This window comes from Oncorhynchus gorbuscha, linkage group LG22 (genome assembly GCF_021184085.1).
Source record: "Oncorhynchus gorbuscha isolate QuinsamMale2020 ecotype Even-year linkage group LG22, OgorEven_v1.0, whole genome shotgun sequence".
Classification (NCBI taxonomy): domain Eukaryota; kingdom Metazoa; phylum Chordata; class Actinopteri; order Salmoniformes; family Salmonidae; genus Oncorhynchus; species Oncorhynchus gorbuscha.
Genome location: NC_060194.1, coordinates 47,254,403 through 47,279,187, shown reverse-complemented (window position 1 = coordinate 47,279,187; position 24,785 = coordinate 47,254,403). Strand labels below are relative to the sequence as shown.

The following is a 24,785-nucleotide window of genomic DNA, read 5'->3' as shown; positions in this document are numbered from 1 at the left end:
CAGTCTACCAATGTCTGCTCTCTCTCCACCCACCCAGTCTTCCAATGTCTGCTCTCTCTCCACCCAGTCTTCCAATGTCTGCTCTCTCTCCACCCACCCAGTCTACCAATGTCTGCTCTCTCTCCACCCAGTCTTCCAATGTCTCCTCTCTCTCCACCCACCCAGTCTACCAATGCCTGCTCTCTCTCCACCCACCCAGTCTACCAATGTCTGCTCTCTCTCCACCCACCCAGTCTACCAATGTCTGCTCTCTCTCCACCCACCCAGTCTACCAATGTCTGCTCTCTCTCCACCCACCCAGTCTACCAATGCCTGCTCTCTCTCCACCCACCCAGTCTACCAATGCCTGCTCTCTCTCCACCCACCCAGTCTACCAATGTCTGCTCTCTCTCCACCCACCCAGTCTACCAATGTCTGCTCTCTCTCCACCCACCCAGTCTACCAATGTCTGCTCTCTCTCCACCCACCCAGTCTACCAATGTCTGCTCTCTCTCCACCCAGTCGACCAATGCCTGCTCTCTCTCCACCCACCCAGTCTACCAATGCCTGCTCTCTCTCCACCCACCCAGTCTACCAATGCCTGCTCTCTCTCCACCCACCCAGTCTACCAATGTCTGCTCTCTCTCCACCCACCCAGTCTATCAATGCCTGCTCTCTCTCCACCCACCCAGTCTACCAATGCCTGCTCTCTCTCCACCCACCCAGTCTACCAATGTCTGCTCTCTCTCCACCCACCCAGTCTACCAATGTCTGCTCTCTCTCCACCCACCCAGTCTACCAATGTCTGCTCTCTCTCCACCCAGTCGACCAATGTCTGCTCTCTCTCCACCCACCCAGTCTATCAATAGAGACACCATGTCCAAAGGATAGAAATGCTTTGCCCAACACCTTAACATTCATACGGGTTAAATCCCATAGGATTGCATCATACAGTACATATTTATGTCTTCCCTCATATCTGTAGGTCTAGCCTGGATCCCCAGTCTGTTTGTGCTAACATTCCACATTGTCACGTTATTGTTTGGCAGCGGCACAGAGAACAACGAGTGGAGTCGTAGCATAAAAACAGATCTGGATTTCAGTGGGCAAAAAACTGGTTAAAAAAAACGTTGTTTCTGTGTCATTTCAACCCCCCCCAAAAAAAAAAAAAAAAATTAAAAATCAATGTGATGACATTGAATCAGCGTAGAAAACGGATTGAATTTGCAAAAAGTTATCAACGTAAGGCAATTTAATCTTTTTTTTTTTTTTTCTTTTTTTTTCACCCAATTTTTAACCACAATCCAAATGACGGGTGTCCTTTTCTTGGTTGATTTCACATTTAATTCACATGAGTTCAACAAAATGTAAATCAAAAGGTAGAAGTAGAAGTGACTGACATCTGTGCCCTGTGGGAGGCTACTGTGCATAATACTTTCACCCATGACCCAGTTTGAGTTGAGTTTATTTTTTATTTGTACAGGGACAGTGCCCATTAATCAACGTTTCAGTAAAAGTGCCGGTTTTAGCCAGCCGGCTAATTTTCAACCGCAGTCCCTGGGCAGGTTATTAAAAACAATTACAATATAGACAATCATTGAGCAGTGAGCACACGCAGAGCAAAATAGGACAAGCAAGACGTAGCATAGAGACAGAGCAACATAGGACAAGCAAGACATACCATAGAGACAGAGCAACATAGGACAAGCAAGACATACCATAGAGACAGAGCAACATAGGACAAGCAAGACATACCATAGAGACAGAGCAACATAGGACAAGCAAGACATACCATAGAGACAGAGCAACATAGGACAAGCAAGACGTAGCATGCAGACAGAGCAACATAGGACAAGCAAGACATACCATAGAGACAGAGCAACATAGGACAAGCAAGACATACCATAGAGACAGAGCAACATAGGACAAGCAAGACATACCATAGAGACAGAGCAACATAGGACAAGCAAGACATACCATAGAGACAGAGCAACATAGGACAAAAAGCAACAAGACAAAACATAGGACAAAAAGCAACAAGACAAAATCCAGAAAAGCAACAAAGTGTTTCCACACCTCACAAGCTACAGACTACAGACAACATGGAAAGCAGCAATGCACAGCTAGGGATTATGTTCACAAATCTGATTCACCTTTAGCCATGTCTTCATGTTCACTCTCTCATATGCAGTTTTGAGGAATGTAACACTGGTCAGGTACAAGTGTCCTCTATATTTAATATGTTCGTATCTTTACCCTGTCTGAATCTGCTAACAGTGGGTTGAGCCGTCTGAATCTGCTACAGTAGGTTGAGCCGTCTGAATCTGCTACAATGGGTTGATCCCTGTCTGAATCTGCTACAGTGGGTTGATCCCTGTCTGTATCTGCTACAGTGGGTTGAATTGATCCCTGTCTGTATCTGCTACAGTGGGTTGAATTGATCCCTGTCTGTATCTGCTACAGTGGGTTGAGCCCTTTCTGAATCTGCTACAGTGGGTTGAGCCCAGTCTGAATCAAACTTTTATAACTGGTACTGTTTAATGTTGATGTTGTTATTGTTTATCTGTAATACTACAAGACACCTAGCAATTTTATGAAGTTGGCTTTAGCTGGCCCAGATATGAGGTCGGGAGGTTGGGCACCTAACTAGCTACCATTTCAGTCTATCAATCAAGTTAGAGTAGCTATCTCAGCTAGCATTCCTGCCAAGGTTGGTAGACTTTCGAAAAGCAAGGAATTACTAAAGGCTTTTTCACACTGAATTGTGGGCCAGTGTTCCCAAAAACATGTATTAACCCTGGGCTTGAACTTTTCTGGAACCAGGAGAAATCATGCAACAACTATTATCATGGATATATCCAATTAAATATCAATAGCAAAGTATATGAAAACATAGACCTGCAGAGTTTGTAGCTTGGCTAAGTGATAAAACATTACTAGGTAGTGTGACTGATGTGAAATGGACGAGAAGCAATACTGTTACATTGGTGCCGTGACCCGGATCACTGGTTGCTGCGGAAAAGGAGGAGGTCAAAAGGGGGGTGAGTTTAACCGATGTGAAATGGCTAGTTAGTTAGCGGTGGTGCGCGCTAATAGCGTTTAAAATCGGCTGACGTCACTCGCTCTGAGACCTTGAAGTAGTTGTTCCCCCTTTGCTCTGCAAGGGCCGCGGCTTTTGTGGAGGGATGGGTAACAATGCTTAGAGGGTGGCTGTTGTTAATGTGTGCAGAGGGTCCCTGGTTTGAGCCCAAGTAGGGGTGAGGAGAGGGCCAGAAGCTATACTTTTACAGTAGCATGCATAGCAACTATTAGTGTTAGGCATAGTAAGCAATGTTTTTGTACAGATGATGTAGTCAGGTTTTTGTCTTCAGGTGGAGTTCGTACAAACTTCCCTCAACTGTGCGAACGTGACAAAAGTATTATTGATGTAAACGTCTGAAATAGTTGTAATGCCCTTTCTCTTCCCGAATAGAATACAGTATATACAGTATATACACCCTGAGCTGTTTCACCTATCTTTGTGCTTGTCTCCACCCCCCCTCCAGGTGTCGCCCATCTTCTCCATCATCCCCTGTGTATATATACCTGTGTTCTCTGTTTCTCTGTTGCCAGTTTGTCTTGTTTGTCAAGTCAAGCACCAGTTTGTTTCTCAGCTCCTGCTTTTTCCCAGTCTATCTTTTCTCCCCCCAGTCTCTCTTTTCTCCTCCCCCAGTCTCTTTTCTCCCCCCAGTCTCTCTTTTCTCCCCCAGTCTCTCTTTTCTCCTCCCCCAGTCTCTTTTCTCCCCCAGTCTCTCTTTTCTCCCCCAGTCTCTCTTTTCTCCCCCCCAGTCTCCCCCCAGTCTCTCTTTTCTCCCCCCAGTCTCTCTTTTCTCCCCCCAGTCTCTCTTTTCTCCCCCCAGTCTCTCTTTTCTCCCCCCAGTCTCTCTTTTCTCCCCCCAGTCTCTCTTTTCTCCCCCCAGTCTCTCTTTTCTCCCCCAGTCTCTCTTTTCTCCCCCCCCAGTCTCCCCCAGTCTCTCTTTTCTCCCCCCAGTCTCTCTTTTCTCCCCCAGTCTCCCCCCAGTCTCTCTTTTCTCCCCCCAGTCTCTCTTTTCTCCCCCCCAGTCTCTTTTCTCCCCCAAGTCTCTCTTTTCTACCCCCAGTCTCTTTTTCTCCCCCCAGTCTCTCTTTTCTTCTCCCCCAGTCTCTCCCCCAGTCTCTTTTCCCCCCAGTCTCTCCCCCCCTCTCTCCCCCCCAGTCTCTCTTTTCTCCCCCCATTCTCTCTTTTCTCCCCCCCAGTCTCTCTTTTCTCCCCCCAGTCTCTCTTTTCTCCCCTACCCCCCAGTCTCTCTTTTCTCCCCCCAGTCTCTCTTTTCCCCCCCAGTCTCTCTTTTCTTCCCCCCAGTCTCTCTTTTCCCCCAGTCTCTCTTTTCTTCTCCCCCAGTCTCTCTTTTCCCCCCCCCAGTCTCTCTTTTCTTCTCCCCAGTCTCTCTTTTCTTCTCCCCCCAGTCTCTCTCCCCCAGTCTCTCTTTTCTCCCCCCAGTCTCTCCCCCCCAGTCTCTCTCCCCCAGTCTCTCTTTTCTCCCCCAGTCTCTCTTTTCTCCCCCAGTCTCTCTTTTGTCCCCCCAGTCTCTCTTTTCTCCCCCAGTCTCTCTTTTCTCCCCCCAGTCTCTCTTTCTCCCCCAGTCTCTCTTTTCTCCCCCCAGTCTCTCTTCCACCCCCCCCCAGTCTCTCTTTTCCCCCCCAGTCTCTCTTTTCTCCCCCCCAGTCTCTCTTTTCTCCCCCAGTCTCTCTTTTCCCCCCAGTCTCTCTTTTCTCCTCCCCCCAGTCTCTCTTCCCCCCACCCAGTCTCTCTTCCCCCCCCACCCAGTCTCTCTTCCCCCCCACCCAGTCTCTCTTTTCTCCCCCCAGTCTCTCCCCCCCCCCCCCCCTAGTCTCTCTTTTCTCCTCCCCCCAGTCTCTCCCCCCAGTCTCTCTCCCCCCCCAGTCTCTCTTTCCCCCCCCAGTCTCCCCCTCCCCCAGTCTCTCCCCCCCCCCCAGTCTCCCCCCAGTCTCTCTTCCCACCCCCTACACTGGAACTTTACGACTTTAAGATTGCTAAAAACGTCTATCATTCAGCGCATTCGGAAAGTATTCAGACCCCTTCCCTTTTTCCACATTTGGTTACGTTACAGCCTTATTCTAAAATTGATGAAATCATTGTTTTCCCTTCTCAATCTACACACAATGCCCCATAATGACAAAGCAAAAACAGGTTTAGACATTTTTGCAAATGTATTCATTTAAAAAAATCAAATGTACATCCTTTCCCGAATGCACATGTCTGATTTCAATACTGTCTGATGTCACAACTGTCTGATGTCACAACTGTCTGATGTCACACCTGTCTGATGTCACAACTGTCTGATGTCACAACTGTCTGATGTCACAACTGTCTGATGTCACAACTGTCTGATGTCACAACTGTCTGATGTCACAACTGTCTGATGTCACAACTGTCTGATGTCACAACTCGGGAGGATGTTGGCACAGTGATGCCATCTGTTATCTTTTCCTTGTTCTCGCTCACAATTTTGGTTGATTGATCATTTGTCAGAAACTGTCAATCTTCTTTTGATGTTTCTTCGGTAGCCCACTCTATGATGGACACGTTGGAGAGTGTCTTGTTTAGTAGACAGGGACTGGATTGCAGAGTTTCTTCGGTAGCCCACTCTATGATGGACACGTTGGAGAGCGTCTTGTTTCGTAGACAGGGACTGGATTGCAGAGTTTCTTCGGTAGCCCACTCTATGATGGACACGTTGGAGAGCGTCTTGTTTAGTAGACAGGGACTGGATTGCAGAGTTTCTTCGGTAGCCCACTCTATGATGGACACGTTGGAGAGCGTCTTGTTTCGTAGACAGGGACTGGATTGCAGAGTTTCTTCGGTAGCCCACTCTATGATGGACACGTTGGAGAGCGTCTTGTTTCGTAGACAGGGACTGGATTGCAGAGTTTCTTCGGTAGCCCAGTCTATGATGAACATGTTGGAGAGCGTCTTGTTTCGTAGACAGGGACTGGATTGCAGAGTTTCTTCGGTAGCCCACTCTATGATGGACACGTTGGAGAGCGTCTTGTTTCGTAGACAGGGACTGGATTGCAGAGTTTCTTCGGTAGCCCACTCTATGATGGACACGTTGGAGAGCGTCTTGTTTCGTAGACAGGGACTGGATTGCAGAGTTTCTTCGGTAGCCCACTCTATGATGGACACGTTGGAGAGCGTCTTGTTTCGTAGACAGGGACTGGATTGCAGAGAAAAGTTCTGACATGGAAATGTCTTCTTTTACTTCTTTCACCGGTGGATGTTTAATTTGGGTCTGAGGTAAGGAGGTTGCAAGGATTTCATCCTGGTCAGCTTTTTGTTCTTTCGCTTTGAGTTCGTGGCTTCTTGTGTGTCCATGCTGCTCTGGTTTTCGTTGTGGATAACTAGCATGTCTGCTGTCTTCTGTGAGACTTGGATATTTCGTCTACTCTTGTCTTTCTGTCATGTGCTTCCCATTCAACTTGACAAAAACTAACTCTAAACTTATCCCATGTCCATAAAACAATATTTGACTGTTAGCCACCTAACCCTCAATGTTGTTTTGAAGAGCGAGAAAACACTCCCTCTCACAGCGACGCAATCTTGGCTCCCTCTCAAAGCGACGCCATCTTGGCTCCCTCTCACACCGACGCCATCTTGGCTCCCTCTCACAGCGACGCCATCTTGGCTCCCTCTCACAGCGACGCCATCTTGGCTCCCTCTCACACCGACGCCATCTTGGCTCCCTATCACACCGACGCCATCTTGGCTCCCTCTCACACCGACGCCATCTTGGCTCCCTATCACACCGACGCCATCTTGGCTCCCTCTCACACCGACGCCATCTTGGCTCCCTATCACACCGACGCCATCTTGGCTCCCTCTCACACCGACGCCATCTTTGCTCCCTCACACTTGATTTCCCTGAATTTACAAGCTAGTAAAAAATCAAAAGGTACTTGAGGATATTGGAAAATAAACAACACACTTCTTAAAGATACTACTCTCACTGAAAACATCAAATCATTAACTAAAGATATTTTTGCAAGAAAAGACTTGGGTCACGGAAGTAAGATGGGAATGTTTCATATATAAAGTCAGAGTGGTAGCCACTAAACGTGCCAAGGAGCTGATGCAATTAAAGAACCTTAGAGAAAAGGGAGATGATGAGCGAGCTTGGCAATTTTCTAAAGAACGATAATCTATCTGAAGAAGAGGAGTCTGTGTTCAAGTCTTTACAACTAGAATTAGAACAGATTTACACAGTTCTGGCAAAGGGTGCCTTTGTAAGGTCAAGAGCAAAATGGATTGAAGGGGAAGGGGGGGAGTGATGCCATCTGTTGGTAAATGTTAATTACTGCAACTCATGTGTTTTACAGGTGTGCTTGAGATACCCGGATGTAATTGCAATGTACTGAATAAGACTGGTTACTCGCCTCTGTCTCGTCATTTAACATTCAAAAAGATGTCTTCACTCGAATGAGCCATTTAATCGTATTTTTTAGAAGGGATTGCGTGCCAATTAGCTTAGCAACCGCGTGACGCAGCATGACAATGTGAACCGGATTGGTCGACAGTCTTGTTATACGTTAATTTGTTCATTGGGATTCCTTTATCCTTTCTATAATATCTACTTCACTTGCTTTGGCAATGTTAACATATGTTTCCCATGCCAATGAAGCCCTTAAAATGTATTGAGACAGAGAGAGAGAGAAAGAGAGGGAGCGATTGTAACTCATTGCTGTCATTCATCTTTGTCAAAGTGATTTCATTCACTATATTAGAAATTGTACTGACAGAGATCGAAGTTTTACTTAGAGTTGCATACTGTATATACCTGTCATAGCAGGCAGGGACACCGTAGGGTTGTGTCCCAAATGACACCCTATTCCCTATAAAGTATTCACCCCCTTTGGCATTTTTCCTATTTTGTTGCCTTACAACCTGGAATTAAAATAGATATTTGAGGGTTTGTATCATTTGATTTACACAACATGCCTACCACTCTGAAGATGAAAAATATGTTTTATTGTGAAACAAACAAGAGATAAGACAAAAACACAGAAAAACTTGAGAGTGCATAACTATTCACCCCCCCCCCCCTCCCAGTCAATACTTTGTAGAACCACCTTTTATAGCAATTACAGCTGCAAGTCTCTTGGGGTATGTCTCTATAAGGTTGACACATCTAGCCACTGAGATTGTTGACGATTCTTCAAGGCAAAACTGCTCCAACTCCTTCATGTTGGATGGGTTCCGCTGGTGTACAGCAATCTTTAAGTCATACCACAGATTCTCAATTGGATTGAGGTCTGGGCTTTGACTAAGACATGTAAATGTTTCCCCTTAAACCACTCAAGTGTTGCTTTAGCAGTACCCTTAGGGTCATTGTCCTGCTGGAAGGTGAACCTCTGTCCCAGTCTCAAATCTCTGGAAGACTGAAACAGGTTTCCCTCAATAATTTCCCTGTATTTAGCGCCATCCATCATTCCTTCAATTCTGACCAGTTTCCCAGTCCCTGCCGATGAAAATCATCATGGGATGGTGTTCTCGGGGTGATGAGAGGTGTTAGGTTTGCGCAAGACATAGGGTTTTCCTTGATGGACAAACAGCTCAATTTTAGTCTCATCTGGCCAGAGTACCTTCTTCCATATGTTTGGAGAGTCTCACACATGCCTTTTGGTGAACACCAAACGTGTTTGCTTATTTGTTTATTTAAGCAATGGCTTTATTTCAGCTACTCTTCCGTAAAGCCCAGCTCTGTGGAGTGTATGGCTTAAAGTGGTCCTATGGACAGATACTCCAATCTCCGCTGTGGAGCTTTGCAGCTCCTTCAGGGTTATCTTTGGTCTCTTTGTTGCCTCTCCTTGCCTGGTCCGTGAGTTTTGGTGGGGGGCCCTCTCTTGGCAGGTTTGTTGTGGTTGGTGCCATATTCTTTACATTTTTTAAATAATCGATTAAATGGTGCTCCGTGGGACGTTCAAAGTTTCTGATATTTGTTTATAACCCAACCCTGATCTGTACTTCTCCACAACTTTGTCCCTGATCTGTTTGGAGAGGCTCCTTGGTCTTCATGGTGTCGCTTGCTTGGTGGTGTTCCAGACCCTGGGGCCTTTCAGAATAGGTATATATATATACTCATGATGTAAGAGATCATGAGACACTTAGATTGCACACACACACACACACACACACACACACACACACACACACACACACACACACACACACACACACACACACACACACACACACACACACACACACACACACACACACACACACACACACACACACATCACTCCTGAGCCCCACCCCTAAGCCACCTGTACTGCAGAGAGTCAAAAGTTCAGAAGGGTACAGTCCCAGATACGGTGGCCAGAAGTCACTATAAAGGACTCTAACTCACTACAACTAACTTACCACAACTTCAAGACTCACAGCATCTATTGAAGAGCAGGGCAATATCATCAACACTAAGATTTAAACAACACTGAAGTCAATGTCTGCTTCTTTCAGGGGCTATTAGAGGGAAGTGACTGATTTCATTACAAAATGGCTTCTGGTTCATCTTTCCGAGAGGAGGATCTCTCCTGTCTTGTGTGCCGTGACATCTTCAAGGATCCCGTTCTAGTGCCGTGTGGCCACAGCTTCTGTGAAACCTGTCTGCGGGAAACCTGGAAACAAAGGGGATATCGGGAATGTCCGGTCTGCAGGAGAAAATGTTCCAAAGACTGGTATCCTCCTAACCTTCCTCTAGAGAGCCTGTGTGAGGCCTTCTCACAGTCACATACAGGTAGTCAGAAATCAACAAGCAAGATAAGCTCTGCACTCTGCGGTCTGCATGGAGAGACACTGGAGCTGGAGAACAAACAGCCTGTCTGTTTGGTGTGGCAGGATACGAGACAACGTAACCACAAACCGCTAGCTGAGGCTGTACAGGATCATAAGGTATCCATATGTTCTTGTGTATTTTCAGCTGTCTAAAATGGTGTGTGTGTGTGTGTTAATGCCTAAAAAATAATAGCTTATTCCTGTAATGATTGTGATTTGATTATTGACAATAAAGTGTAAAGCTAGAACACAGAGGCTTTGTCCATAGTAACACTAGAACACAGAGGCTTTGTCCATAGTAACACTAGAACACAGAGGCTTTGTCCATAGTAACACTAGAACACAGAGGCGTTGTCCATAGTAACACTAGAACACAGAGGCTTTGTCCATAGTAACACTAGAACACAGAGGCTTTGTCCATAGTAACACTAGAACACAGAGGCTTTGTCCATAGTAACACTAGAACACAGAGGCTTTGTCCATAGTAACACTAGAACACAGATGCTCTGTCCATAGTAACACTAGAACACAGAGACTCTGTCCATAGTAACACTAGAACACAGAGACTCTGTCCATAGTAACACTAGAACACAGAGACACTGTCCATAGTAACACTAGAACACAGAGGCTCTGTCCATAGTAACACTAGAACACAGAGGCTCTGTCCATAGTAGTAACACTAGAACACAGAGACTCTGTCCATAGTAACACTAGAACACAGATGCTCTGTCCATAGTAACACTAGAACACAGAGACACTGTCCATAGTAACACTAGAACACAGAGACTCTGTCCATAGTAACACTAGAACACAGAGACTCTGTCCATAGTAACACTAGAACACAGAGACTCTGTCCATAGTAACACTAGAACACAGAGACTCTGTCCATAGTAACACTAGAACACAGAGACTCTGTCCATAGTAACACTAGAACACAGAGACTCTGTCCATAGTAACACTAGAACACAGAGACACTGTCCATAGTAACACTAGAACACAGAGACTCTGTCCATAGTAACACTAGAACACAGAGACACTGTCCATAGTAACACTAGAACACAGAGACTCTGTCCATAGTAACACTAGAACACAGAGACTCTGTCCATAGTAACACTAGAACACAGAGACTCTGTCCATAGTAACACTAGAACACAGAGACTCTGTCCATAGTAACACTAGAACACAGAGACTCTGTCCATAGTAACACTAGAACACAGAGACTCTGTCCATAGTAACACTAGAACACAGAGACTCTGTCCATAGTAACACTAGAACACAGAGACTCTGTCCATAGTAACACTAGAACACAGAGACTCTGTCCATAGTAACACTAGAACACAGAGACTCTGTCCATAGTAACACTAGAACACAGAGACTCTGTCCATAGTAACACTAGAACACAGAGACTCTGTCCATAGTAACACTAGAACACAGAGACTCTGTCCATAGTAACACTAGAACACAGAGACTCTGTCCATAGTAACACTAGAACACAGAGACTCTGTCCATAGTAACACTAGAACACAGAGACTCTGTCCATAGTAACACTAGAACACAGAGACTCTGTCCATAGTAACACTAGAACACAGAGACTCTGTCCATAGTAACACTAGAACACAGAGACTCTGTCCATAGTAACACTAGAACACAGAGACTCTGTCCATAGTAACACTAGAACACAGAGACTCTGTCCATAGTAACACTAGAACACAGAGACTCTGTCCATAGTAACACTAGAACACAGAGACTCTGTCCATAGTAACACTAGAACACAGAGACTCTGTCCATAGTAACACTAGAACACAGAGACTCTGTCCATAGTAACACTAGAACACAGAGACTCTGTCCATAGTAACACTAGAACACAGAGACTCTGTCCATAGTAACACTAGAACACAGAGACTCTGTCCATAGTAACACTAGAACACAGAGACTCTGTCCATAGTAACACTAGAACACAGAGACTCTGTCCATAGTAACACTAGAACACAGAGACTCTGTCCATAGTAACACTAGAACACAGAGACTCTGTCCATAGTAACACTAGAACACAGAGACTCTGTCCATAGTAACACTAGAACACAGAGACTCTGTCCATAGTAACACTAGAACACAGAGACTCTGTCCATAGTAACACTAGAACACAGAGACTCTGTCCATAGTAACACTAGAACACAGAGACTCTGTCCATAGTAACACTAGAACACAGAGACTCTGTCCATAGTAACACTAGAACACAGAGACTCTGTCCATAGTAACACTAGAACACAGAGACTCTGTCCATAGTAACACTAGAACACAGAGACTCTGTCCATAGTAACACTAGAACACAGAGACTCTGTCCATAGTAACACTAGAACACAGAGACTCTGTCCATAGTAACACTAGAACACAGAGACTCTGTCCATAGTAACACTAGAACACAGAGACTCTGTCCATAGTAACACTAGAACACAGAGACTCTGTCCATAGTAACACTAGAACACAGAGACTCTGTCCATAGTAACACTAGAACACAGAGACTCTGTCCATAGTAACACTAGAACACAGAGACTCTGTCCATAGTAACACTAGAACACAGAGACTCTGTCCATAGTAACACTAGAACACAGAGACTCTGTCCATAGTAACACTAGAACACAGAGACTCTGTCCATAGTAACACTAGAACACAGAGACTCTGTCCATAGTAACACTAGAACACAGAGACTCTGTCCATAGTAACACTAGAACACAGAGACTCTGTCCATAGTAACACTAGAACACAGAGACTCTGTCCATAGTAACACTAGAACACAGAGACTCTGTCCATAGTAACACTAGAACACAGAGACTCTGTCCATAGTAACACTAGAACACAGAGACTCTGTCCATAGTAACACTAGAACACAGAGACTCTGTCCATAGTAACACTAGAACACAGAGACTCTGTCCATAGTAACACTAGAACACAGAGACTCTGTCCATAGTAACACTAGAACACAGAGACTCTGTCCATAGTAACACTAGAACACAGAGACTCTGTCCATAGTAACACTAGAACACAGAGACTCTGTCCATAGTAACACTAGAACACAGAGACTCTGTCCATAGTAACACTAGAACACAGAGACTCTGTCCATAGTAACACTAGAACACAGAGACTCTGTCCATAGTAACACTAGAACACAGAGACTCTGTCCATAGTAACACTAGAACACAGAGACTCTGTCCATAGTAACACTAGAACACAGAGACTCTGTCCATAGTAACACTAGAACACAGAGACTCTGTCCATAGTAACACTAGAACACAGAGACTCTGTCCATAGTAACACTAGAACACAGAGACTCTGTCCATAGTAACACTAGAACACAGAGACTCTGTCCATAGTAACACTAGAACACAGAGACTCTGTCCATAGTAACACTAGAACACAGAGACTCTGTCCATAGTAACACTAGAACACAGAGACTCTGTCCATAGTAACACTAGAACACAGAGACTCTGTCCATAGTAACACTAGAACACAGAGACTCTGTCCATAGTAACACTAGAACACAGAGACTCTGTCCATAGTAACACTAGAACACAGAGACTCTGTCCATAGTAAAGTGTCAATGTTTCATTGTAGGAGGAGCTCCAGACTGCCCTGAAGCCCTTACAGGAGAAGCTGGAAGTCTTTAATAAAGTTAAACTAACCTGTGATCAAACAGCTTGGCATATTAAGGTAAGAATGAGTTGTATTGTTCAGAGGGGTTTGATGCTTACTCCTTATGCAAACATTACAATCTGGACTTTGTTTGGCGTGTCAAGGAGTGGAACGATAGCAGATGGTACCTAAGATTTCTTATAGAACCAAAAATGGTTCTATTGCTTGCTTCCTGTGTGGAACTCCTCGACATTCTATAGTAGAACCCTTTTATAGGGTTCTTTGATCAGAACCCTAGAGCAGGGGTATTCAACTCTTACCCCTACGAGGTCCAGAGCCTGCTGGTTTTCTCTTCTACCTGATAATTAATTGCACGCACCTGTTGTCCCAGATCGTAACCAGTCGCTGATTAGATGGGAGAAATATTTTTTTAAATGCAGTTGAACTGGCTTTGAGGTCCAGAGTTGAGCTTGAAGTCCCTGGAGGTTCTTCTTCCCTGAACCAAAATGGGTCCATATAAAACACTGCCATTTATGAATTATCGCTACTACTAATAAATAATCACTGAACCAGAAACCAGGAATCTGCAAATCAGATGAGTTCTCTGTCAGCATGGTAATCACTAGAACAGCATGAGTTCATCTGCACCAATCAGCATGAGTTAGTCATCTGCACCAATCAGCATGAGTTAATCTGCACCAATCAGCATGAGTTCATCTGCACCAATCAGCATGAGTTCATCTGCACCAATCAGCATGAGTTAATCTGCACCAATCAGCATGAGTTAATCTGCACCAATCAGCATGAGTTCATCTGCACCAATCAGCATGAGTTAATCTTTAATCAGCAAATCAGCATGTTAATATGCACCAATCAGCATGAGTTTAAACTGCATAAACCCAATTGAATTGCATGATACCCAGTTAAGGTAATCAATGAGTTGTATAGTTCACATTCTCACATTGTCTACCACCTGTTAAACAATCTGTTCAGATGGGTTTCCATGCTTCTCCAATCAATTCTGGACGAAAACTATATTTAGTGCAAACATTAGAATAACTGGATGCTACGTAAACATCATTCAGTCATTATTCCTAAAAAAAAATTGATAACAGATTCCCAATCAGAGACAACGATCATTGGGAACCATACCCGCCAACAAAGAAATAGAAAACTGCAGCCCCTGAACCAGAGAAATCTAAGGTCAGGGGTTATATGAGGTAATCTGCACCAATCAGGGTTTATCTGCACCAATCAGCATGAGTTCATCTGCACCAGCAAAACTGCACCAATGTGTACCTAAGATCTTCATTAACTAGAACTGCACCAATCAAAGTTAATGGAGTTATGCACCAATATTTAATTGCATAGGTCTGAACAACACTTTACTGTTTTATCATCAGCAGAACCTCCTGGGTTTACGAGCAAAACATAGACAGTTTAACTAGAGTAGTAGATATCTTATAGTTGTACCTCCTGTCAGTCACCTTCCATTGACTCCACTCTGAATACTGAAATAAAAGTTAAATCCTGAAGAGTCTATTAAGTGTAAAACTAACAATGACTCCACAATCCACGCCTTCTGGGAATGTTATGACGTCATAAAGTTATGGGCGGAGTTTGGAGTCCGTCTGGCTGCATTATCCAAGACATATGTCATATGAGGGTGCAGTGAGATACCGGATGGGTTGGACGATACATTTCACATCAATCATCTTGAAAAGGCGTATACTTAAAAACTAGAAATCGACCAATCCTCCATCGTTAACACAATCGAAAGCTCAAATACTTTATTATGTAAATGTTGAAAGTGTGTGGGGGGCGACGGAGAGAAACAAAATGGTGCAGTTTGAGGCCATGTGGCAGAGAGGGATGTGGGCGCCTCTGGAGATGGGGTGTTTGTGGGCGCTGGAGATCCAGAGGGCGCTGGAGATGAGGGATGTCCTGGAGATGAGGGTTCTTCTGGAGATGAGGGATGTGGGCGCTGGAGATGAGGGATGTGGGCGCTGGAGATGAAATGGGGCGCTGGAATGAGGGGTGTGGGCGCTGGAGATGAGGGATGTGGGCCTGGAGATGAATTATGAGGGGTGTGGGCGCTGGAGATGAGGGTGTGGGCGCTGGACTAGATAAGATGAGGGGTAATGAGGGGTGTGGGCGCTGGAGATGAGGGGTGGGCGCTGGAGATGAGGGGTGTGGGCGCTGGAGATGAGGGGTGTGGGCGCTGGAGATGAGGGGTGTGGGCGCTGGAGATGAGGGGTGTGGCGCTGGAGATGAGGGTGTGGCGCTGGAGATGAGGGGTGGGCGCTGGAGAATGAGGAGGGACCTGTGGGCGCTGGAGATGAGGGGGTGTGGGCGCTGGAGATGAGGGGTGGGCGCTGGAGATGAGGGGGTGTGGGCGCAATGAGGGGGATGTGGGCGCTGGAGATGAGGGGTCGCTGGAGATGAGGGGTGGGCGCTGGAGATGATCAGGGCGCTGGAGATGAGGGGTGTGGGCGCTGGAGATGAGGGGTGGGCGCTGGAGATGAGGGATGTGGGCGCTCTGCTGGAGATGAGGGGTGTGGGCGCTGGAGATGAGGGTTGGGCGCTGGAGATGAGGGGTGTGGGCAGCTGAATGAGGGGGTGGGCGCTGGAGATGAGGGGATGTGGGCGCTGGAGATGAGGGATGTGGGCGCAAGATGAGGGTGTGGGCGCTGGAGATGAGGGGTGGGCGCTGAGTTCATCTGGAGACCAATCAGGGCATGGAGATCATCTGCACGCTGGAATGAGGGGTGGTGGAGATGAGGGGTGCTGGAGATGAGTTCATCTGAGACCAATCAGCATGAGTTCATCTGACCAATCAGCGCTGAGTGAGGGGTGTGGCGCTGGAGAATGGGCGCTGGAGATGAGGGGTGTGGGCAGCATGAGTTCATCTGGAGATGACCAATCAGCATGAGTTAGATGATGTGCGCTGGAATCAGCATGAGTTCGCTGGACCAATCAGATGAGGGGTTAATGGGCGCTGCACCAATCAGCATGAGTTCATCTGCACCAATCAGGCATGAGTTAATCTGGATGTGGGCGCAATGATGAGTTGGGCGCTGGAGATGAGGGGTGATGCACCAATCTGGAGATGAGGGGTGTGGGCGCTGGAGATGAGTTAATATGCGCTGGAGATGAGGGGTGTGGGCGCTGGAGATGAGGGGTGTGGGCGCTGGAGATGAGGGGTTAATCTGCGCTGGAGATGAGGGGTGTGGGCGCTGGAGATGAGGGGAGGGATGAGGGGTGGGCGCTGGAGATGAGGGGTTGGAGATGAGGGGTGTGGGCGCTGGAGATGAGGGATGTGGGCGCTGGAATGAGGGGTGGGGCGCTCCCCGCTGGAGATGAGGGGTGGGCGCTGGAGATGAGGGGTGTGGCGCTGGAGATTTACGCTGCGCTGGAGATGAGGGGTGTTAGATGAGGGGTGTGGGCGCTGGAATGAGACGCTGGAGATAGGGGTGTGGGCAGAGATGAGGGTGTGGGCGCTGGAATGAGGGGTGTGGGCGCTGGAGATGAGTAATGAGGGGTGTGGCAGGTAAGATAGGGGTGTGGGCGCTGGAGATGAATGTGGGCGCTGGAGATGAGGGGAAACGCTAGATGAGGTTATGGGCGCTAAGAGATGAGGGGTGTAGCGCTGGAGATGAGGGGTGGGCGCTGGAGATGAGGTATCGGGCGCTGGAGATGAGGGGTGTGGGCGCTGGAGATGAGGGGTGTAGGCGCTGGAGATGAGGGTTTATACTGGCGCTGGAGATGAGTCTTCGCTGGAATGAGGGGTTCGCTGGAGATGAGGGGTGTCCCCGCTTGACTCCACTCTGGAATACTGAAATAAAAGGGTTAAATCCTGAAGAGTCTATTAAGATGAGGGGTGTAAAACTAACAATGAGGGTCCACAATGAGGGGTGTCTGGGATGAGGGGTGTGGGCGCTTGGAGATGAGGGGGTGTGGGCGCTGGAGATGAGGGTTGGGCGCTGGAGATGAGGGCGCTGGAGATGAGTGTGGGCGCTGGAGATGAGGGGTGGGGCGCTGGAGATGAGGGATGTGGGCGCTGGAGATGAGGGTTGTGGGCGCTGGAGATGAGGGGTGAGATGAGGGATGTGGGCGCTGGAGATGAGGGTTGTGGGCGCTGGAGATGAGGGGTGTGGGCGCTGGAGATGAGGGATGTGTGGGCGCTGGAGATGAGGGTTGTGGGCGCTGGAGATGAGGGGGTTTGAGGGGTGTGGGCGCTGGAGATGAGGGTGTCAGATGAGGGGTGTGGGCGCTGGAGATGATTATCTGGGGATGAGGGTGTGGGCAAGACATATGTCATATGAGGGGATGTGGGCGCTGGAGATGAGGGGTGTGGGCGCTGGAGATGAGGGTTGGAGATGAGGGGTGTGGCCATGTCAGATGAGGGGTGTGGGCGCTGGAGATGAGGGGTGTGGCCAATCATCTGGGCGCTGAAGGGGTGTGGGCGCTGGAGATGAGGGTGTGGGCGCTGGAGATAAAAACTGAGGGGTGTGGGCGCTGGAGATGAGGGTGGGGCGCTGGAGATGAGGGGTGTGGGCGCTGGAGATGAGGGTGTGGGCGCCTGGAGATGAGGGGTGTGGGCGCTGGAGATGAGGGGTGTGGGCATGTGGCAGATGAGGGATGTGGGCGCTGGAGATGAGGGTTGTGGGCGCTGGAGATGAGGGGTGTGGGCGCTGGAGATGAGGGGTGTGGGCGCTGGAGATGAGGGGTGTGGGCGCTGGAGATGAGGGGTGTGGGCGCTGGAGATGAGGGGTGGCGCTGGAGATGAGGGGTGTGAGGGGTGGCTGGAGATGAGGGGTGTGGGCGCTGGAGATGAGGGGTGGAGATGAGGGGTGTGGGCAAAGATGAGGGGTGCAGTTGGAGATGAGGCAGGTGGATGAGGGGTGTGGGCAGCTGGAGATGAGGGGATGAGGGGTGTGGGCGCTGTGAGGCGCTGGAGATGAGGGGTGTGGGCGCTGGAGATGAGGGGTGTGGGCGCTGGAGATGAGGGGTGTGGGCGCTGGAGATGAGGGGTGTGGGCGCTGGAGATGAGGGGTGTGGGCGCTGGAGATGAGGGGTGTGGGCGCTGGAGATGAGGGGTGTGGGCAGGTGGAGATGAGGGGTGTGGGCGCTGGAGATGAGGGGTGTGGGCGCTGGAGATGAGGGGTGGGCAGGTGGAGATGAGGGGTGTGGGCAGGTGGAGATGAGGGGTGGGCAGCTGGAGATGAGGGGTGTGGGCGCTGGAGATGAGGGTGTGGCGCTGGAGATGAGGGGTGTGAGCAGGTGGAGATGAGGGGTGTGGGCAGGTGGAGATGAGGGGTGTGGGCAGGTGGAGATGAGGGTGTGGGCGCTGGAGATGAGGGTGTGGGCGCTGGAGATGAGGGTGTGGGCAGGTGGAGATGAGGGTGTGGGCGCTGGAGATGAGGGAGATGTGGGCGCTGGAGATGAGGGTGGAGATGAGGGGTGGGGCTGGAGATGAGGGGGGTGTGGGCGCTGGAGATGAGGGGTGTGGAGATGAGCTGGAGATGAGGGGTGGGGCGCTGGAGATGAGGGGTGTGGGCAGCTGGAGATGAGGGGTGTGGGCGCTGGAGATGAGGGTGTGGGAGATGAGGGGTGTGAGAGCTGGAGATGAGGGGTGTGGGCGCTGGAGATGAGGGGTGTGGGCAGGTGGAGATGAGGGGTGGGCGCTGGAGATGAGGGGTGTGGGCGCTGGAGATGAGGGGTGTGGGCAGGTGGAGATGAGGGGTGTGGGCGCTGGAGATGAGGGGTGTGGGCGCTGGAGATGAGGGGTGTGGGCGCTGGAGATGAGGGGTGTGAGCGCTGGAGATGAGGGGTGTGAGCAGGTGGAGATGAGGGGTGTGGGCGCTGGAGATGAGGGGTGTGAGCAGGTGGAGATGAGGGGTGTGGGCGCTGGAGATGAGGGGTGTGAGCAGGTGGAGATGAGGGGTGTGGGCAGGTGGAGATGAGGGGTGTGAGCAGGTGGAGATGAGGGTGTGAGCAGCTGGAGATGAGGGGTGTGGGCAGGTGGAGATGGGCAGGTGGAGATGAGGGTGTGAGCAGGTGGAGATGAGGGGCTGGAGATGAGGGGTGTGGAGGCGGTGGAGATGAGGGGGGTGTGAGCAGCTGGAGATGAGGGGGTGGGCGCTGGAGATGAGGGTGTGGGCGCTGGAGATGAGGGGATGAGGGGTGTGGGCGCTGGAGGTGTGGGCGCTGGAGATGAGGGATGGGTGTGGGCAGGTGGAGATGAGGGGTGTGGGCGCTGGAGATGGGGGTGTGGGCGCTGGAGATGAGGGGTGTGGGCAGGTGGAGATGAGGGGTGTGGGCGCTGGAGATGAGGGGTGTGGGCAGGTGGAGATGAGGGGGTGTGGGCGCTGGAGATGAGGGTGTGGAGCAGGTGGAGATGAGGGGTGTGGGCGGTGGAGATGAGGGGTGTGAGCAGGTGGAGATGAGGGGTGTGGGCGCTGGAGATGAGGGTGTGGGCAGGTGGAGATGAGGGGGGCGCTGTGAGCAGGTGGAGATGAGGGGTGTGGGCTGGAGATGAGGGGTGTGGGCGCTGGAGATGAGGGGTGTGGGCGCTGGAGATGTGGAGATGAGGGGTGTGGAGCAGGTGGAGATGAGGGGTGTGAGCGGTGGAGATGAGGGGTGTGGAGATGAGGGTGTGAGCAGGTGGAGATGAGGGGTGTGGGCGCTGGAGATGAGGGGTGTGAGCAGGTGGAGATGAGGGGTGTGGGCGGTGGAGATGAGGGGTGTGAGCAGGTGGAGATGAGGGTGTGGGCGCTGGAGATGAGGGGTGTGAGAGCAGGTGGAGATGAGGGGTGTGGGGCAGGTGGAGATGAGGGGTGTGGGCAGGTGGAGATGAGGGGTGTGGGATGAGGGGTGTGAGCAGGTGGAGATGAGGGGTGTGGGGGGTGTGAGCAGCGCTGGAGATGAGGGGTGTGGGCGCGCTGGAGATGAGGGGTGTGGGCGCTGGAGATGAGGGGTGGAGATGAGGGGTGGAGGTGGAGATGAGGGTGTGGAGATGAGGGGTGTGGGCGCTGGAGATGAGGGGTGTGGGCGCTGGAGATGAGGGGTGTGAGAGGTGGAGATGAGGGGTGGGCGCTGGAGATGAGGGGTGAGGTGGAGATGAGGGGTGTGGGCGCTGGAGATGAGGGGTGTGGGCAGGTGGAGATGAGGGGTGTGGGCGCTGGAGATGAGGGGTGTGGGCAGGTGGAGATGAGGGGTGTGAGCAGGTGGAGATGAGGGGTGTGGAGCAGGTGGAGATGAGGGTGTGAGGGGTGTGGGCAGGTGGAGATGAGGGGTGTGAGCAGGTGGAGATGAGGGGTGTGAGCAGGTGGAGATGAGGGGTGTGAGCAGGTGGAGATGAGGGGTGTGAGCAGGTGGAGATGAGGGGTGTGAGCAGGTGGAGATGAGGGGTGTGGGCAGGTGGAGATGAGGGGTGTGAGAGGTGGAGATGAGGGGTGTGAGCAGGTGGAGATGAGGGGTGTGAGCAGGTGGAGATGAGGGGTGTGAGCAGGTGGAGATGAGGGGTGTGGGGTGGAGATGAGGGGTGTGGGCAGGTGGAGATGAGGGGTGTGAGAGATGAGGGGTGGAGCAGGTGGAGGAGGGGTGTGAGCAGGTGGAGATGAGGGGTGTGGGCAGCAGGTGGAGATGAGGGGTGTGTGGAGATGAGGGGTGTGAGCAGGTGGAGATGAGGGGTGTGTGAGAGGTGGAGATGAGGGGTGTGAGCAGGTGGAGATGAGGGGTGTGAGCACGTGGAGATGAGGGGTGGGGGCAGGTGGAGATGAGGGGTGGAGATGAGGGGTGTGAGCAGGTGGAGATGAGGGGTGTGAGCAGGTGGGTCTGGACAAATCAGACTATCAAAAAGGCTATCATCATCTAGTCATCTCACTGTCTCCAGAGCCAGGCCCAGAACACAGAGAGGCAGATTAAGGAAGAATTTCAGAAACTTCACCGGTTTCTACAAGAGGAGGAGGAGGCCAGTATAGCGACACTGAGGGAGGAAGAGGAGCAGAAGAGTCAGACGATGAAGGAGAAGATTGAAGAGATGAACAGACAGGTATCATCACTTTCAGATACAATCAGAGCCATAGAGGAGATGAGAGCTGAGGACATCTCATTGCCGCTGGTAAGGACTAATATCTGAACAGTAACTAGATTATTGTGACTGATTTGATTTTATATTTTATATTCATTATTAATTTCCTATTTTGCCCCCTGGCAGAACTACAAGGCCACAGTGAAAAGGTAAGTGATCTGCCTCCTGTCTCTCTTGACTCTGTGGTTCTGAACCCAACCCCACAGCAGCACTGACTTGACTCTGTGGTTCTGAATCCAACCGCCACAGCAGCACTGACTTGACTCTGTGGTTCTGAACCCAACCCCACAGCAGCACTGACTTGACTCTGTGGTTCTGAACCCAACCCCACAGCAGCACTGACTTGACTCTGTGGTTCTGACCCCAACCCCCACAGCAGCACTGACTTGACTCTGTGGTTCTGACCCCAACCCCCACAGCAGCACTGACTTGAATCTGTGGTTCTGAACCCAACCCCCACAGCAGCACTGACTTGACTCTGTGGTTCTGACCCCAACCCCCACAGCAGCACTGACTTGACTCTGTGGTTCTGAACCCAACCCCCACAGCAGCACTGACTTGACTCTGTGGTTCTGAACCCAAACCCACAGCAGCACTGACTCCTTAATGTTTATCTCAGAGCCCATTTCCCACTGCCGGATCCACAGCTGGTCTCAGGTGCGCTGATAGATGTGGCCAAACACCTGGGCAACCTACAGTTCAGAGTCTGGGAGAAGATGCAGGGGATTGTGAAATACAGTAAGTATCATTTTTATCTACCTACAATTGCCTTAATTTATGATGTTTTTTAAACAGTAAAACACTAATGCATTGAAACAAACAGGGCGAAAGCAGGTATTATGATATTCTGTCAAAAAATATATTATAGGAAAACACCTTGTTGTATGTAACAGTGTTCAAAAACATGAACCACCTTTTAATCAATAAAGTGTATCAACTACTTACAAGTTCCCTCTGTCCTGGTGTCAGTCCTGGTATCACGACCAGTTCTAATCATCTCTAGTTCTGTCTGTTCAGGTCCTGTGATTCTGGACCCAAACACCGCTTACCGATATTTCGTCCTGTCTGAGGATCTGACCAGTCTAAGATTCTGTGCGAGTCAGCAGCTTCCTGACAACCCAGAGAGGTTTGATTACAATGCATTGGTCCTGGGCTCCGAGGGCTTTACCTCAGGGACACACAGCTGGGACGTTGAGGTTGGGGACAGCACAGTCTGGTCCGTGGGTGTCGTACAAGAGGCTGCCCAGAGGAAGGGAAACATGAAGCCTGAAAGGTGGATTGTGTATTATAGTGGAGGTAAATACAGAGCATGCCCCGCATCAGGGCCAGGTGTTCCCATCACAATGAGACCAAAACCCCAGAGGATCAGAGTGCTGCTGGACAGGGACCGAGGACAGCTGTCATTCTCTGACCCTGATAATAACACACACCTGCACACATTCACACACACCTTTACTGAGCAAGTCTTTCCAGCCATAGGTCACGTTTCTAAAGTTCACCGTCTGAAGATCGTACCAGGGAAGATCTCTATAAAGATGGTGTAGACTCTCAAAACCGTCTGTAGAGTCCGAACGGTTCGGCTTACAAACTATCATGACGACTCTATGGAAAGATGAGACTCTCACGAACATGTACATGTCGGTTGTTTTCCTCACAAGACTCATCTAAAGGTCCCCCTGTACAAGTTTTTTTTTTAATTATGGAAGTACAATGCCTTCGGAAGTATGCAGACCCCTTGACTTCTTCTATATTTTGTTACGTTACAGCCTTACTCTACAGTCAATTTAATAAATACAAATGCTCAATTCTCTAAGGACCAACTGCTTTAGGAATGTTTTGGGAAACTATCTGTTATTCAATGTGTTTCTATGGGCTAATAGCATTAAAGGCCAAGTTCAATTTTTCATCAAATATATATTTTTAAAATGTTTTCTTTTGATACTTCAAGGAGTCTTAAAATTCTAAATGAAATAGCTAAAGGATCCTTAGAATGAACTTAAAACAGCAACCAGTGACGTGTCAACTAACCCTGACTTATCTACGTAGTGTTGAGGTTAGAGCTCGTGTTATAGGGTTAGTTGAAATGTCACTGAATGTTACTGATAGTCTGTAAATAGTCTTCATCTACAAGATGGCCTATGAAAATGAAAGTGTTTACCCCTATTTGGGTTGAACCAATTCATTTTCATGTAGTAGCTATTTTGGTAATAAACAGTCATACATTCTATTTTCTGTGTCAAAAGTTTTATATTCCACCAAACACACACACAAGATGTGGAGAGACCCCCACAGCAGCACTGACTTGACTCTGTGGTTCTGAACCCAAACCCACAGCAGCACTGACTTGACTCTGTGGTTCTGAACCCAAACCCACAGCAGCACTGACTTGACTCTGTGGTTCTGAACCCAAACCCACAGCAGCACTGACTTGACTCTGTGGTTCTGAACCCAAACCCACAGCAGCACTGACTTGACTCTGTGGTTCTGAACCCAACCCCCACAGCAGCACTGACTTGACTCTGTGGTTCTGAACCCAAACCCACAGCAGCACCGACTTGACTCTGTGGTTCTGAACCCAAGTCAAGTCAGTGCTGCTGTGGGGTTGGGTTCAGCATGTTGGCATTGCAGCTATTGAAGTTCCACCCATCTTGTGAATCTTCATGGTCTGAATGAGAATTAAAAACACAAACAACACTTCAACGGCTTATAATCAGGGTTTCATACACATTTTATTTTATTTTTAATATCCTATTTAGTTATTCTGAAATGTCACTAAAGTCAAAGTAACAGTCATACTTTTATTCTCTTCCTGGAGCTGAGAGACAAATAAACAAACACACACAATAACTAATATCTTCCGATATGTGATCAAGCGTAAAGCTTTCTCGGTTGACAAATGGTATAACGGCATCATGTGGGGCAAAAGCTCGAGCTGGTTTAACAAAGTAAATAAATGAAAATAATTTTACATTACATTTAAGTCATTTAGCAGACGCTCTTATCCAGAGCGACTTACAAATTGATTGATTCTGACCAGACGGTCTCTATATTATGATTTTCTCTACATCTCTAGCCATGTTTGTTGTAGTCTCTCGTCACTCTCTTAATCTCTTGTTTTGAAAAAAAAGAAGGTATTGTCTTGTCTTGTGATTATATTTGTTTCCCACCTTTGACCAACTGAACTATAATGAATTCAGAACAATAGTGATG

At 48.9% G+C, this 24,785-nt stretch overlaps 1 protein-coding gene across 1 annotated transcript; it reads left to right on the top strand.

Moving 5' to 3' along the window:
• The first annotated feature begins 9,343 nt into the window (after nt 1–9,343).
• Nucleotides 9,344–23,390, top strand: LOC124009867 (E3 ubiquitin-protein ligase TRIM39-like). The gene is made up of 6 exons (XM_046322084.1): nt 9,344–9,967; nt 13,463–13,558; nt 21,378–21,605; nt 21,702–21,724; nt 22,195–22,313; nt 22,593–23,390. Exons 1-6 carry the CDS (start codon nt 9,572–9,574, stop codon nt 23,117–23,119), a joined length of 1,389 nt encoding a protein of 462 aa, XP_046178040.1. The 5' UTR covers nt 9,344–9,571; the 3' UTR covers nt 23,120–23,390.
• The last annotated feature ends 1,395 nt before the right edge of the window (nt 23,391–24,785 follow it).